General features: G+C 40.2%; 1 protein-coding gene across 13 annotated transcripts in view; it reads left to right on the forward strand.

The window, feature by feature from the left end:
• THSD7A (thrombospondin type 1 domain containing 7A) overlaps positions 1–17,654 on the forward strand; it is a 549,183-nt gene that overhangs the window by 497,201 nt on the left and 34,328 nt on the right. For all 13 annotated transcript variants that reach the window (XM_045005791.1, XM_045005789.1, XM_045005783.1 and 10 more), the window contains 4 exons: positions 6,543–6,696; positions 7,821–7,962; positions 8,903–9,018; positions 13,958–14,075. In XM_045005791.1, coding sequence (XP_044861726.1) covers positions 6,543–6,696; positions 7,821–7,962; positions 8,903–9,018; positions 13,958–14,075 — 530 coding nt within the window. The remainder of the gene's footprint in view (positions 1–6,542; positions 6,697–7,820; positions 7,963–8,902; positions 9,019–13,957; positions 14,076–17,654) is intronic.

Below are 17,654 nucleotides of genomic sequence, written 5' to 3' on the forward strand. Positions count from 1 at the left end.
ACAGAGTGGTGCAGTGTGGGATAGCTCCCGGAGCTAATAAGTTCGATTTGCATCCACACCTAGCCTAATTCGACATAGCCATGTCGAATTTAGCGCTACTCCCCTCGTCGGGGTGGAGTACCGAATTCGAACTAAAGAGCCCTCTAGGTCGAATTAAATGGCTTCCTGGTGTGTGCTAAATTCGAATTAAAGTCCTAGTGTAGACCAGGCCTAACAGACGTTTTGCAGCATGAGCTTTCGTGGGTGAATACCCACTTCTTCGGATCACCCACTTCTTCGGATCACCCACGAAAGCTCATGCTGCAAAACGTCTGTTAGTCTATAAGGTGCCACAGGATTCTTTGCTGCTTCTACAGAACCAGACTAACACGGCTACCCCTCTGATACTTGTCTAAGGAATGTTAGACCAGAACCTCAGCTGGTGTAAATCTGTGTAGATTGAACTCAGTGGCGCTAAACCAGTTTACACAGTTCAGGATCTAGCCCTTTGTTTCTGTTTTTTATTTTTTTAAATATTAATTATACTTTATAAAAATAAAACTGTAACTTACATTTATATAGTGCCTTTCAAGATAATCCCCAATTTCTTTATAAATTTAACATAGAGATCAATTCTCACTTATCAGTAAAATGCAACCATCTCTGGGGTGAAACATGGCAACCCATTTTACCGTGCACAGCAATACTGCACAATTTGGTGCAAAAGGCGAAGGATGCCACATCCAACTGAAAACACAGTGAATTAAGGTATTCAGAATGTAATCACGCCAGTTTGAATTTGGCTGGGGCTTGTGGTTAATAGCCCTGTTAATTAAAAATGCTGAGAAAACTTTACCACAGGTGGTCAGTGCCTCAGACTTGCTTCTCAGCCCAAAGACAGATTAATGTACTGTGAGGAGTCTTATGTTATCATTAGTGATGCTCCTTCTATTTCTAAGTTTTATATGTAAGTAATAAAGAACTCTATATCAGTGTAATAAAGAACAGTAGGAAAAGCTATCCTGTGTCCACAGTTCTTGGAATGATAAAGAAAAGCTATGGAAGTCCTTAACCATATTTTAAATTTGAAACGTATTTGGGCCTAGAAAGCTCTAAACATAGAAGTAATGGGTGAAAATCTCTGTTCCATATTAAATGGGCACAGCGTCAGAGAAGAGAATTTGGCCCTATATCTGGTGCTGGTTTTCAACACCTTTTTGTTACTCTAGCGGTCCTCTAGGTGTGCTAAATCAGCCAGTGTGGACACTGGATTTGAAGTGCCAGTTTTCCAACATGGTTGTAATATTTCTGACACACTACAGTAGAACAAACTCCTGACAACAAATTCAGATAAATTCCCTAAGAGAGGGAGAACAATTCTGCTCAGAAGCTGACTGTATCATGATTACAGCATGATTCTTATGGAGTTAAATAGTTTGATAGTTTCAGTATAAATTCACATGGAGTAGGATATATTTTTAATTGTTCAGTTGAATTTAATTCTGGTGAAAGGTGCCAGATTTACAGTGCAGAGACTGGAATCCTGTGCCCACAGGATGATGCTGTGCAAGAGTCTCTGGACTGTCCCTTTAATTTACTAGAACACTGATCCAGAGCGACTATCTCTGAAGATAAAAGGGTAGTTCAGTGTCCATGATCATTCAATCCCTGACCTCTTCATCACGATTACTAACAAGGTTGTCAGTTGAGTCCAGTTGTGGTGGTGCATGCTTGTTTACTAGGAAATAGACTGAGACTATTCACCTTGACCATATTTTATGATTATACTGCTTCTATGAGTGTCAGATGGTTGAACTTTAAATCCCAATTATGACTTTAGCATATTTTCCCCCTGAAAAATAATTCACAGAGCTACTCCGGGCAGTTCTTTTCTGATCAAATATTTTGAGTTAATCAGTTCATTTTGAGTTAATGAATTCAGTCTACAGAACCCATTTGAGGACCAGCTATATTAATTGCCAAAGATTCTCTTTAATGTACCACAAGTACTCTAGCAATTGCTAGATTTGACAAGATTATGTTTAAAATAGAAGCACACCTTGAATTTAACAATTTATTTGAAGGTCAGATTTTTAGTTTTCACTTATCACAAATATTAAAGTGTGCATAATTTACTCTAATAACACAGCAACCAAAATAGATTTTGGAAGTCCCACCAAGAGTTTATTCTTTTTTAAAAAAAAGAAATTGGTGGTGGTGGTGATGCTTTAGGCTCTCTCCAGAGGTACACAGCTTTTGACACTACCATCAAAGCTAGAGAAGAAAATATATTATTTATGCCAAAGAAAGGAATTTCAGCCCTTTGGGATGAACACACACAAAAAAAATCTTCCCTTTTCCCTTTCATATACTAACTCTCATTGGATAACTAATTCCACCAAATTTTTTCAGATACAGTATCTCTGCTGGTTGTGTTCATTTAAAATAATGTTTTCAGACTGACAGCATGAGATCTTCAGGTATATAGGAATTGGTAATGTAATAAAATGGTATAGTTTTAAAATATTGCAATGAAAGTGAAAGTTTAATGCAGGGCCGGCCCACAACATTTTGGCACCTGAGGCGGGAAGCTCAAATGATGCCCCCATCCCCTCTCGCTTGGGCCAAAACTTTGAAAGGTCTCAATTCTGCCTTCTTCCTGTTCTACTCCTCTCATGGTACTGCTCTGCTATCTACCCCAATAAAGGAGAACTAACAACTTAAAATGCCTTGTTCAAAAATTTTAAGTAACACTTAACTTTCAAACGCCTGAACAGCAAATGTAACCTTTCTTGCCTGCATAGTAAACACTGGCATTTTTATCTATTTGAATAGTCAAAGTGGTGCTTTCCGTGCCTTCTTGGTTGCAAAGATTTGAACTGCTTCCTGAGGGTCCACAGTCTGGGCCAGCTCATGCTCTATTGAGATGGTTGCAAGGCCGACCAGCCTCTCCTGTGTCATTGTGGAGTGTAGATGTGTTGTTATTAACTTCAGCTTGGAGAAGCTGCGTTCTCCACTGGCAACTGTTACAGGAAGTGTATGCGCAGAGCTACAAAAGCATTTGGAAAGAGGGTGGTCATCTTATTTGTGCACCTATATTCCAGAACAGCCTTTGGAGTTGAGCCTGCTGAAATATATCTTGAAAGGGCTTTCAGTTCATCACCTAAATCACTCGCATCAATATCGCGCATGTCATCATGTGTCAACACTGTCTCTAATGTTCTCCAACTGACTGTTTTGCACAATCTAGCACCTGGTTAGAGAATTCAACTTTGAATTGTTATTTGGGATCTCTTATGAGATTAACCTGTGTCTCGCAATCAAAATGTCTCCTCCTTCAGTGACTCTTGTATTCTTGAATGGGTGGGAAAATAGCTTCAGTGAGAAGTTCCTCTGCCAACTTCTGTGCACTCTTCAGAACATTTTGGAATCCCTCTTCTGACCTGTAAGACTGTAGGTATGACTTTGCTTTGTCCAGTTGTTCCATTGTTCCAGATATATCAAGGTGAACACCTTGGAGTCTCTTGCTTACAATATTTATTTCAAAGAATATGTCATGCCACAACACTAAGCCACACAGAAATTTGAAGTTATGTATGTTTCTGGTGATTCCATTTCCCTCTGCCACTGTTCTCCCACGAACAGTTCCTGTCATAGCATCATCCTCCATAATGGCAACTATGGCATCATCTATCTTCCCAATTTGATGTTTGATAGGCTTTATCGCCTCCACTCGACTTTCTCATCGTGTGGCCCTCAGTGATTTCAGTGTCAGAGAGGATGTTCCCAGAGGTTGCTTCAAAATCTGTTATCGATGAGTTGATGTAGAGAAAAATACATAGATGCTTTGAATTTCATTAAAAAATTCAGCAGCCTCACTAGAAGCTGACATTGCATCACACCAGGAAGTTCAATGAATGAGAACTGCATGGGTCAAAAAAAGCTCGAGGGTTTAACTCTCAGATCCGTGTCTGCACTCCTCTGTTCTTTCCTCTCATGTTGGCACCATTATCATAGCCCTGACCTCTCATGTCAGCTATCGCAATGCCCGTATCTTCCAGCTTTTTAAGAATCAAATTTGTCATACCAGCTCCTGTAGTATCATCAGTGTCAAGAAATTCTAGAAAAAAATCTGACAGTCACCATTGCAGGGACATTTTCACTAGGTTCTGTTGTTACAAAATGCTCCATTAAAGTCATTTTTTCCATATGGATGATGTCAGGTGTGCAGTCCAGAATAACAGATAAATATCTTGCTGACTTTAGATCTGCCACAATCTTCTGTTTGACTTTTGTTGCCAGTAACTGTATGATCTCATTTTGAATTGTTTTTCCAAGGTAGTGGTGTGTGTACATTTCTTGGGTGGTGACTCTTCTTAGATGCTCCTGGAGTACAGCATCAAACTCAGCCCTCAGCTCCACAATTTTAAGGAAAGTTTCCATTGTTTGGCACATACAGCTGATCTGAGGTGCCACACAGAGCTAGGTTTGGGTAGCAAGCATTCTCACAATGGCAATGAGCCTTTTCAGAACACTTTGCCAATAAAGAGACTCTGATGCAATCTTTTCTTTACACTGATAATCTATGGTGGCCTTTAACTTTAGTCTCATCTCAAGCTCTTTCCACCTATGGAATGCTCTCTGGTGATTTGCTGCCTTCTCGTGGCATGCCAGATTTCTAGCCAGATTTTTCCAGTCCTTTGTTCCTGTAGAACCCAAATGTGGCTGGAACATTAGATTGGAAGAATTTGCAACAAAAACAGTATGCAGCATTCTGGGTTTTTGAGTACATAAGCCATGGCCTCTCCACTTTGTTACCATTGGGGATTTCATGCCAGTAATGTGTTGGATGGAAACTTCTATTTTTATTGTCTTTGGGAAACATGAAGTTTTTCACTTGCTGTGGCCCATGCAGTACAAGGAAGTCCCTCAGGCTGCTGCTCAAGTGGGTCCACAGTCCTGTAGCATCTAGACTTAAGGAACTAAACTCAGCAGCAGCTGTTTCCTGAGCCTCCACCACACACTTCTCTGATCTACACTTTTCTTCAGGAATGTGCATGGTTACATCCATTTGAGATGGAGATATGGCTGCTGCACTAGCTGCCAGGTCACCTGCACTCTGACTAACTGGAAGATCAGGCATCTCCTCACCACTCACATCCTCACTGGGGCCGGAAGGCTCACCGTGAGTATTTGTATCTATGTATCTCAGGAGAGCGTCTTCCTGCTTAGATAGAAAAGCTTCCTTTGCTTGCTTGCTTTTTCTGAATGCTGCCCCAGAGGGGCATTTTCTTCTTTCACTCATGACTGCTGTTCTGTGCCAGCTATAGTGGCTCTCAGCACTCAGTTGAAGGGGACAAATAAGCAGGCTGGTAGCAGGGCCTGAGTGAGGGAAGATATCAGCGTCTTAAGGGCCTAACTGGCTTTCACTACTTCAGTTGACTGCCTGTTCTCCTCAAGTGGGTTCAGGGAAGCAGCAGGAAACAGGAAGCTCCCTGAGAAGCTGGTGTTAATCAGTCCAGGCTCCTGGGGGTGCTAGAGAGGTACATAAGAGGCTCCTCCTCCTCTCTCTCCCTGCAGCTCCTGCTGCTTTCTGTTATTCCCCTTCACCTTTTCTCCTGCCTGCCTGTTATGTCTCTTGTGCCCTCCTTCCTCCAGCACAGCACTCCACCATCTCTGTGCATCTAGAGCAGAGAGAATGCAGCAGCAGCAGACACAATTTTTTACACTCAGGGTCCTAGTGGCACCTTCCTCCCTTCCCTTCCCTTCCCCACCCCCACCCCCCAGTCTGGCACCTGACACAGCTGCTTCGGTTTGGCTCATGGTAAGGCCAGCCCTGGTTTAATGGTCATATGGGCTCTTCCCCCTACTGTTTTGTGAATCAACTCCAGGCTATGTTAATTGACCCTTGCCATGTCCCCTATCCCGGCAGGAGCTGTGAGGGCTGGGAAGAGTAGTCCTATTTAGATTGAAAATTCTTTGGAACAAGGATTGTGTTCCATTTTGGCTGTAAAGCACTGAGAACAGTTGAACTCCCATCTTGATAGGGGCCTCTGGGTGCTAATGTAAGCAAAGCAAAAGGCTTTGAAGAGATCAGTAAAAAAAAAGAGGCATGTAACTGAAGAAACAATTCCAAACGGCTTAGAATTTTGAAGGAGATTTATAAGTATTAACATAATTATCTTCATAACTCTCAGACATAAGAAGTTGTGCAATTCCAATTTACTGATGGGTAAAATGATGCAGAGAATCTGCGCACATTCACTCGGTAAGGCAGTGGCTGTGCAAGATTAGAACTCAGGAGCTTCTCACCCCTAGCCCTGAGCTTCAACCGATATACTGCACTGCTGTCTGCAGCAGAAAAAAACTGGGGATATTTTGACTTTTTCAAATTCTCATTGGTATTTTATAGTTCATTATTTGGGTTACATCAAAAATGTTCTAGTTTTTTCTATTTGTATATTGCTTGTGGTCAAACTGATAAAATGTCATGTTATGTTAATGTAGTGGATATAGGAAATCCATGGCAAATATGTTTTAAGTATAGCCTTATATTTTCCCAGATGCATGCAAAACACAGTGGATGGTCCTTCTGACACTGTTGAGGACTACCTGTGTGACCCTGAAGAGATGCCTCTTGGTGCTAGAAGATGCACATTGCCATGCCCTGAAGACTGCGTTATGTCTGAATGGGGCCAGTGGTCTAGATGTTCCTTGGTAAGAAACACGTTAACAACTTGACATTAAAGGTTTCAAGACTATTTTATTTAAAGAAAGTAAGCCTCAAGTTAATATGCAGAGATGCTACACTTAACAATAGACACACATACAAATGATTATAAGTTCCTATCAACTGCATTATTGACAACAGCAGATTGTCAACAATCCCATCAAGAGGGCAGTGTGTCAGCATTTCTTCATTAAAAGCAGTTGTTCAAGAAATCACCTCTTAAGGCTGATACTTTCATGAGCTATTGCCCTCCATTTTTAGGGAAGGTTAATTTCAGATGAGTCTGCTTTGGTAATATCTGAAGACCCCACATTTCTTAGATCCTGTTCAATCTGGCTTTATAGCGCTCTGTAAAAACACCAGTAGGGGCAGGTCTACACTCAAACTCTGCAGCTGTGCTGCTGTAATGCTTCAGTGAAGATGCTGCCTTCTGCGAGAGGCGGGTAGCTATGTCAGTGGGAGAAGCCCTCCATTGATGTAGTGCTGTCTGCACAGTGAGTTAGATCGTTATAATTATGTCACTCAGAGATGTGGAGTTTACACACCCCTGAGTGACGTAGTTATACCAATGCAATTTTATAGTGTAGACTTGGCCTGGGTGTTCTTTAGTGAGAGAATTATCTGTAAAGAGCAGATAAAAGTCTTAGATGAAATTAAAGATAGCTTACTCCTTGTTCTTTGGCTGTCTGGAGTCTCAGGTGAGAAAGTGAAACTAAAAATGGGGTTCTTAATTTCAGAAGCTTGAAGAAATAGGGGTTTTTCCTCAGCATCTGAGTCGGTGCACTGCAGATTTTGGAGAGGCAGCTCATAATCTGGAAGTTCAGATGCTCAGTTGCTTTAAGGCAGTATCAATGAAATGTGAACTAGATAGGGAATTATTAAGGCATTACCGAGGTAGTTAGGTATTATTAATTCCTAGGCATTACTACCAAGATAAAATAGCAGACTAAATCCTCCCATAAAGTAACAAGGAAAGAGTCCCTTCTAGGCAAAGTACAATGTCATTGTTTTACATTAGCATTTTGTAAAAAGGATGCTTACAAGGCTGTTATGTTTGTAGGTGGAGTGACTGAATATATCAAAAACAATTGTTTCTGTTTTCCTTTTCAAGCCCTGCAATGGAAGTAATGTACGTGAAAGGTCAGCGGAGCACCTAAGACAACCCGATGAAGGAAAGGATTGTCCTGCTTCCACTGAGACAGAACCTTGCAGTCTGAACAAAAACTGTTACCACTATGATTACAATGTGACAGGTATTAGTGTTCTTACAATCTAATAACAGGCTGTAAAAATATAAGAGCTCAACCTATTTTCACAATTTAGTTCTACATACAACTAAAAATGAATGTGTGAGTCAAGTTTGCCCAATTAGCACCTGGCTTTAAACCAGGGCTCGTGGTCCTTTATTTCTGATCCAAGAGAAGTACGCTAGAGGAACCCCTTTCACTCAGTCTTGCTAAAGTTGCTCTCAGCAAATAGTAAAGAAGAGCTGGGTTGGCTATGCTACAGCTGCTTCCCCCTAGAGTTTAAGTTATGGCCTTGCAGAAGCCCCTACCCCTCCCTGCAACTAACTATAACCCCCTGTCTGCCACCATATCCAAGGTGTTTCTCTTGTTAGTTCGGCCCTCTCCTTTTGTAGTGAAACTGTGTTAATAGTGAAGGGGGGTTGTGTGTATGAAGAAATAAAATGTCTATAATAAGACCTCAAAATATAGGTCTTTCTGCTTTCTTGTGTTATCTAATGTGATCTGTACAGTCTGTAGTGAAAATAGAGTGAAACACTTTGATGATTCAGAGAAAATGCTCTTGAGAAACTGTGTAATTTGAGAATCATATGACTTCGATAGCCAGGCTATCGAAGTCATATGATTCTCAAATTACACAGTTTCTCAAGAGCATTTTCTCTGAATCATCAAAGCATATACGTGTGTGTGTGTGTGTGTGTCTTGCCCCCAAAAATCCAGATAAACACAATATTTGAATTTTCAGAAATACATCCTGTCACTGGATACCTAACTATGGTTATTTCCAATATGTCTAGCTAATGGGTTTCATGAGCTTTTGAATGTGTAAAAATTGATTCTTAGGGTTATTTTTAGGCCATTTGAATTAAATGTATTATTCAAGTAATCAAAACTTAATCAGAAATCAGTTTCATTGTCATCCTGTCTTGATGGTCTCCTTTATTTCCAGACTGGAGTACGTGTCAGCTCAGCGAGAAAGCAGTCTGTGGTAATGGCATCAAAACAAGAATGCTAGATTGTGTTCGCAGTGATGGCAAATCAGTTGACCTGAAGTATTGTGAAGTGGTGAGTGGGGGGATCTTTTCCTTTTGTGAGAAAACTCTTCCTACAAGCTTTAATTCATGCTGAGCTAGCTGACCTGCGCTGCATGTAACCCATCGCCGACAGATGTTTCTCAACATTATTCATGAACTGTTAAGTACCCCTTGAAATGAGGCTGTGTCATCACCTGTGATTTCTTCATAAAATTTCCTCTGGTAGCTTATGTGTGCACCCACAAAAGGGTGCTGATTATTATGTGCTGAAGGAAATGATTTGGGAACAATAATCAATCATGTTGAATAAAGGTAATAGATCTTAATCAGAATGCAAATCATTCCAATTTGATGTGATTTCTGTGTAGTACCTTGGACAGCTGCCGATATCAATCATTTATTCAGTGTGTTGCTAAACGTGTGTCATGTGCCATTCTGCAGCCAGGCTGAGTGCTAGCTTCTTGTACCCAGCTGTGTAAGATGAGAAACATCCAAGCTGTGTGAAAAAATTGCTGAATTAACAAGCAAATGGAGCTTCTTACATAAGCATGTTCAGTGGGCGTAATATTCAGCAGATGGATCGCCTTAATTTTATGTAACTGTTTTATGAATCTGTTTTTAAATGACTGCTCAAGGCAGATAATACTATTGCTTGGGTTATGTCATGGGTCTGTTAAAGGAGACTGTATCTATTAATGATTGATGATGTGCAGATCATACCATGAAGGACTATGGAGAAGAATACACCAAAGTTTGCATTACAGAGAAATCTCTCTAGTTGTGCCAATGGAAACTGGCTGAGATTGCCTCAACCCCCTAACAGAACAGACATTAAATCACCTGGAAAGTAGGAGACTAGAATCACATGCACAGAGACCATGTGCCCTCCACAATAGCTCAGTTTGATCAGCATCCCTTCCCCGCTCTCCAATGGACTTCCCTTGCTGGCAGCTGCTTCTCAGGACTCCTCTTTAAGGAAGGGAAGGTTGCCAGTGGTGGAGGGAGCTATAAAAAGATAATACATACTGGGCAGTGTTATATTTGAGAGAAATTCTGCCAAACTGGTGCTATTTGTGTCCCTTCTGATCTACCCACTCCTTTCCCAACTCACTCAATACCCATGTGGAATCCTGAACCCACATGTTCTGAGCAAAGGATGCTGCACTAACATGTCCTCTTTTCTGAGCACACAAGTTTTCCTCTACACATGGATCTTGAGAGTATGATAAGGCCTATTAATATGACCATTTACGTTTCGAAAGTCTCAGGGCAAAAAATCTGCCCTTGGATCCCTGCCAGCAAACTCCACTGAAGTTAATGGGAGCTGTCTTGTGCATTAGAAGACAGAATTTGGTGCTCAAGCTATTTTTAGGAGATTACCGTATTGAGTATTATATAATGAGACATTGTTTAAGTTATGGTCTGTACACGTGGACATTGTCAACAGAATGAATGCCTTTCATGAAACAATAAGTAACAATGGGTTTTTTCTCTGTAAAGCTGTAGTAGTTCATCCCATATATATTAATCATTTATTATGTCTCTACAAACTGTGAATTTGGGCAGTATACAGGGCAAATTATTGTTACTTTGTAAATGGAGATCTCATTGCAGAAGCCTTGAGCAGCTTTTCCATAATTAAGGGGTGGGTATTTGGCTGGTTAGACAGTGAGGACAATGGAGGCAGCGGAACAACCATTTCAAAAACTTCTGGCTGGCTAGCCCCTCAAGGCCAGAAGTCCTGGCAGCCACACCACCATTTACCAGTGACTGCAGCAATATAGTCCTACTTTGGGGGGACAGCATACAATGATCCATTAGTTTTTTAATTCGAGACCACAGAGAGTATTCACGTAGTCTGCAGATACAAAGCCTTGATCCACTAACAGTCTTACCATTCAAGCCCTTCTATTTGTTACGTTTTATGGATGTAAGAAGTGGCACAGCAAGGTCAGAGACTAATCCAATAACTGTAGAGTAAGACCTGTTTACCTGATTAGCAAGAAAGCCAGGCTGTTGGAATCTTAAAACACCTTTCATTCCGGGGAGTGAAAGTGAACTCTGAACTTCCAAGTCATCAGAAGTGGGATTTAAGACATGACAAACTTTTCTATGTACTATGCACTTTTTGCTAATCTGACTAAAAGTATTCTCTTTATATTTTTATAATATGTACTATGTGCATTGTAGTAAACCCTTTTTAATCTCATTCCTTTTACGTATGTGCGGTGTCGTGGTGCATTACAAACAGACAGACTTCTGTGTCTAAATAATATTACAGATTTATTAGTTATACAAAACTCATTCTACATTTATTTACAGATACCGGTACATCAAAATTGGTAACTGTCATTGTTTTTACTTAAGGTAGATGCAGAGAACAGAGATCAGAATAGCCACCCCTAATCTGAATTCTTAATAAGTAGCGATATCATCAGCCAAAATGTTATAGCTACATTACATTATCCAAGAGAACAATAAAACTGTACCTTACACTCTGCAGAGCTATCATCATTATACCCAGATGCAAGCTTAAGCCCAGTAAAATTCTAAAATTTCATCCTGATGCTATACCAGTGGTGACTGTCCTAATGTGGTCTATATGATTTGACATTAGTTTCAGTCATTTGGCTAAAGAAGTTATCCAATCATCCTGATTACTGCCAGGATAAATCAATTTCCAGAGCTTTTTTCCAAGTAATATATTTCTGTGTAAACTCTCAGGGAACATTAATAGGGGATCACTTGGTTGCTGCCTTTTGTAAAATTAGCACATCACAGAACTCTTCCTGCCTTTTACTTGGGCTCTTTAAAATTCAAATCACCTAATTCAGGATGCCGCCCCCACCTGACCCCCTGCAAATACCTGTGAATTTATTGTTACTCATTTACTTGCGTTTACAAATCAGGAGAATTTGGAAACAAGCATTTTGTCTGCATCGTACAGCAAGCTTCACTACTTTATTAGTACCAGGGCCGGTTCCAGGCACCAGCACAGCAAACAGGTGCTTGGGGCAGCCCATGGAAGGGGGCGGTATATCCGGCTCTTTGGCAGAAATTCAGCGGAGGGTCCCTCGTTCCCTCTCGGAGGGAAGGACCTGCCGCCGAAGTGCCAAAGAAGAAAGCGGTGCGGAGGAGCTGCTGCCGAAGTGCCGCCGATCACGATCGTGGTTCCTCCCCCCGGACGCTTGGGGCGGCAAAAACTGTGGAGCCGGCCCTGATTAGTACACACTCTGTTGGTCAGCCTTACGTGATAAATCTCCAGCTGAGGGTAGACAAAGATCTCTTCTTGAGTTACAGATATACTTGCAGGAAGTTTGTCTGGCAGGCTGCTGCCCCCTGCCAGGTACAGCCAAGAATACAGAATGCTTAACTTTTACATGTTCAGTACAACTTCAGTATTTGAAAATCACTAATCAAAAACCACCTGTTATCCAACACAAAGCTGTGTCCATTTCAATTTCCAGATGAGGGAAGTTTAAGTATTTTTCCAAATGCTTAGTCAGCCACGGTTTCCAAGGCCTGGAAGCTCAAAGAGACTTCTTATACCAGAGAAAAGGGAGAGGAACAATGGATAAATAAGAGAGAGTTGGAGTCCTGATTACAGTGATCTATTTGGCTTCCCCAGAGCTGGCTCTGCAGCATTTCAGCACACCAGGCGTGGGGAAGCCAGCCAGCACTCTGTAATCTGGGCTGTGACTCTCTCCTGTTCACCCTTTGCTTCCCTCCAGGACTTCTCTTTCTCCAGCTGCTGAAGTCCTGTTGAGCAGACCAGCCTTGGGGAAGCCAGCCAGTTCTCTGTAATTGCATGGAATCGGCTCAGTGGGCTTTGAAATCTGTGCTCAGAAGAGCTGACCCTGAGAGCAGACTTCAAAGCCTATTGGCTGGTTTCCTGATTATCAAACCCTTGATTATCAAAAGGGTTTCAGGTGTCCCCTGAGAGCTTCAGATAATCAAGGTTACACTGTACAACAGAGAAAAACTAGGAATTCATTGGTTGATCCATAAAAGGTCTCCTACCTCATTTGTCTCAGTAAATGACACTGCAAATGTAAGTCTAATCCTGCCAGTATATCAGGGTCAGAAAGCTATCGTATGTGCAGTATATTTATAGAGTGCTCATTAATGGGCCTAAATGCTGGTCTGTGCTAGGTTTGAGTGGGAAAGAGTGTTTTTATTTCCATTTAAAGTCTAATTACTGGGTTTATGTTCTTGTCCTTTGCAGTCATTATTCTAATGTGTTTTAACATTGTCTAGGTATCTTAGAAAGAGATTCTGTATGTTTTTTAATCATATAGCTTCAGATCCTCAAAGGTATTTAGGCTCTTAACTTCCATTGATTTAAATGAAAGTTAGGCTCCTAAATATCTTTGTGGATCTGGACCTGAAAGCCATAGATAAAATTCAGTCCACTGCATAGTGCCAATAAAGGAAAGAACTTGTCACAGCTGGAAGTTGCAGACCTGTTTGGTATTCATACGATTTCCTATCAGATTCCATATCTGCTCCCTATGCTGGACCTGTCCCTTTCATTAATGTTGGAGCTTTGTAGGATGTGTACTATCCCCTAAATTCTGTCTGTCTATGTAGTAGCTCCATAATACGGCTTCCTTATTCTTTTAATTTTGGCAAATCTATTAATTAAAATTACAGAGCTGTATTCCGCCATCTTAGGGCCCTGATTCAGGAAATCATCCCTGTTTTTGAAGTGTGTTTAAGCACTTGCTTAAATCCCCCTGGAGAATATGGGATTTAAGCATTTGCTTAGGAGTTTAAGCACAAGCTTAAGTGCTCTTCTGAATTGGGGCCCCAGTGAGGCCAATATATTCTGGATTTTTCTTTCTCTTTAATAATTATTAAATATTTAATCCAATGTGATTAGTTCAAATTCACCCTGTTCTCAGTAGTATAGGCTAGACTAGTGGGACAGACCACATGTCACATGCTGACAATTGTGTCTCCTCTTTTAGCTTGGCTTGGAGAAGACGTGGCAGATGAATACCTCCTGTGTGGTGGAATGTCCTGTGAACTGTCAGCTTTCTGACTGGTCTCCATGGTCTGAGTGTTCTCAAACATGTGGCCTTACAGGTTAGTCATTGTTCTTGGAATATCTTTGTGGCTGAGCATTTTTTTTTTCAAATCCAACACAGGAATTTGAAGAGTACTTGATTAGAGAGAGAAGACGGGGGGCCTAAATCTGGCTTACCTTTCTCAGGCAAATAGTAGGTTTCATTGAGCTATATTGAGGTTAAAATGAAAAGGATTTGGCCCACACTGAAAAAAATTTCTGACTCAATAAATAGATATGAGATCTGACAAATGATACTTGACTTTGCCAGAGGAGATTGACCATACTGGACATATTAGTCATAGATGTCCCAGCAATGGGAGATTTAGCTTTACAACTCTCATTAATATTATTGAGATAAGAAAAGCTAAATCATAACACATGGCTCTTGAAAGTTTAACCCACCATAATAACAGTCATCACACCCTTCCTCTTTTTTATAAACAGAAAATAGGAGCTTTTGCTTTCAAATGGCTAATATTTTAACTTTATATAGACTATAAACACATAATGAAACAAATCACATATACATACATGCACATGATGGAAATAGCATATAAATAACAAAATAGAGTGTCCATTATTTGCAAAACCTGGAGAACAAAACAAAAACAAACAAACCTGAACCCAAAGAGGTCATGCAGGGCATCAATTATTAAAGTGACTAAATAGATAAATAAGTGAGAACATAACCTATGAGTATTAGGGACTAATATATACTAAGTGGCAAAAGTACGCAATAGTGAGACCAGACATGCTCATATTTTTTCCATAGTTTCTATTAAACAGAGTCATTTTTTCCATTAATGGAGTAGTAGAGACCTCACTAAGCCAATCTGTATGTGTGAGGGAGGAATTGCAGATTTACATTTTCTAAAATGATCTCTTTTGGCCTCTAAAATAATTACTGCATCCATTTCTTAATGTTAACTGGTAATACTAACTCCTCTAGCACTCCTAAAATATATAAGCTTGTAGAAAGAAAGATAGCGACACTTAAAAGTTTTTGAGAAAGCACTGACCCTGGCATTCCTGAACATGTCCATTTTTGACAAACGTGTGAAAGGTTGTCATATAGCCGTTTGCATCTCCAGCATTAACTGTGGGTTACCAATCAAGCCTTAAACGAACATTCTGGAGTCCAATAGTACTTGTTTATCCTTGCAATTCTTCCAGAAAAAGATATTAAAGAACTTGAAGTATCTTTCACATTAAGCCAGATATCCTCTCAGGTTTCTGTTCTGATAGTAAGGCTAAATTGTTTGTTTGTTTGTTTGTTTGTTTGTTTGTTTGTTTGTTTTGAGACTGAGATTGAGAGGGTAATGCAAACATTAAGCCACCTATAAATAATTCCTACAAGGTTTTGTTTCCATGTTTCTTAACATGTTCTTCTAGAAGTGAGAGAGTTGAAACAGACCAATTGTCCCCTATCCTTGCATGAATCCTTGAGCATAGCTGCTGAAAGAAGGAACTGTGAGACAGCGGTAGCTAATATTTGTTACATACATAATCTAAGGAGGACAGTCTATCATCTTGTATTATATCATTAATTTTTGTTAATCCTTTTTCTATCCAAATTGTCTCAAGCGTGGGAGTTGGCCTTGATCCAGGTTATCCCATAGTGGTACAAGAGGAGAATTAGGAAGATCAGGTGCTGTAATCATCTTAACGTGTTGCAGGATGCCTCACAGATACAAAGATTGGATTTTTCCTTAAGGGTATGGGTAGCCTCTTAAAATATATAAAAGAGAGAGGGAAGCAAGGAGCATAGCTAAACTTTCTTCAATCTCAAGCCAGGTTGGTGTGTATGCAGAGCTACTGGAAAGAAACCTCCTTACAACAGGCCAAATTTGGAAGGCTAGATAATGTAGATACAAATCTGGCAACCACATAGTTGCCCAGGATGTTTTAAGGATCTTATGTGACAAGTGTTGCCATTTTTTATCCCATATAAATTGCATCATAGGCCCATTTATTTGAGCAAAAAGCAAGGGAGAGGCCTTGAAAAGCAATAGGCTAATGATATAAATCAATCTTGGGCAGATATTCATTTTGGATATTTCTGTTCTCCCCGGTAAGGGTAGAGGGAGGAGACCCCTACCTCTCTACATCCCTGCAAATTTATTTTAATATGTAGTCCATAGTTATAGAAACAAATTTGGGAAAATGAGGACAAATGTTAACACCTAAATTAGTTATTTCTTTGCATATTTGAAATGCAAATCGCCAGTATTAAAAGAAAAAAAAGATTTTAAAAAACCCTAGGGGATTAGGTTGAAACTATTCTTCTTTCATTCATTTCTGAATCTTGCAGTATGTAGATTAGTGGCATGTTATTACTAAGGGGAAATAATTATTGTTGTCATTATTTATTTGTATTGAAGTAGCACCTAGATGCCCCAGTCAGGAATCAGAACCCCATTGTCCTAGGCACTGTACACACATATAACTAAAAGATGATCTGTGCCCCAAAGAGCTTATAATGTAAATAGAAAAAGCATACAACTAACGTTATTAAAAAAATTCCCAATAACATAGTTAATAATTTGCTACTGTGGTATTTAATTATTTGAAGGCATTTCTATTGTGCTCATCACCACAGTGTCTGAGCCCTTCACATACAAATTGTAGGATTCACAGTAGAAGTTCTTGGAGAGTTTTTAATTACTTAGACATAAACAGAATGAGTTAGAGATGGAGATCAGATTTTCAAAAGTGCTCAGCAGCCACAACTGGGACCAGATTTTCAAGAGCTCAGCTCCCATGTAGACTCCTAAATGGAGTTGCCACATTTTAAAAAGCACTGAGTACCCAGAACCTCCCATTGTTCTGAGTTGGAGCTATTGGTTGCTGAGCTCTGCTGAAAATTTGGTCACAAGTACCTAGGGGAATTTCAGTGTTTTGCTATTAAACATGGGATATGTCTACACTTGGAGCTGGGGGGTGGGAGCGTTAGGGTTAGGGATTCTCAGCTCCAGGAGACATACCCATGCTAGCTCTGATCAAGCTAGTGCACTAAAAATAGAGTGTAGTCATGGCAACATGAGTGGCAAGAGGGCCTCGCCATCCTGAGTACATACCTGTCAGACCATTGGTACATATTCAGGGCAGCTAGTCCCCTGCCACACATCTTGCTGTAGCTACACCATATTTTTTTAGTATGCTAACTTGATGAGTATTTCTCCTCAAGCTGGGAGTCACACACCTAGCTTTAAATGTAAAAATACACACTGTGTGTATATGTAGGTAGGTAACTAAACCCCCAAAATATATTAAAAATAGCAATATTATTTAAAAATATCTCTTGGTGTTTCATTGTTTTTTATGAATCTTGAAGTTCCTAAATATGTCTATTTGATGTTACTAACAGACAGGAAGTTGATTTGGACAGGGAAAAAAAACTCGTTCTGTATTAAAATAATATCAATTTTAGGTAGGTTTCCATATAGTAACAAAGCCTGGAACATAGCAGGCTGATTAGCTTTTCTTCCATCCATGCTAATGTAGGCCGGTATGCTTTTGGAATGGTTTTGCACATAGCGATTGCATCCTGTGCTGGGTTTTCAACTCGTTACCCTGAGGTCAGAGTTCACTTTCTT

Source organism: Mauremys mutica, chromosome 2 (assembly GCF_020497125.1).
Source record: "Mauremys mutica isolate MM-2020 ecotype Southern chromosome 2, ASM2049712v1, whole genome shotgun sequence".
NCBI classification, from domain to species: Eukaryota; Metazoa; Chordata; order Testudines; family Geoemydidae; genus Mauremys; species Mauremys mutica.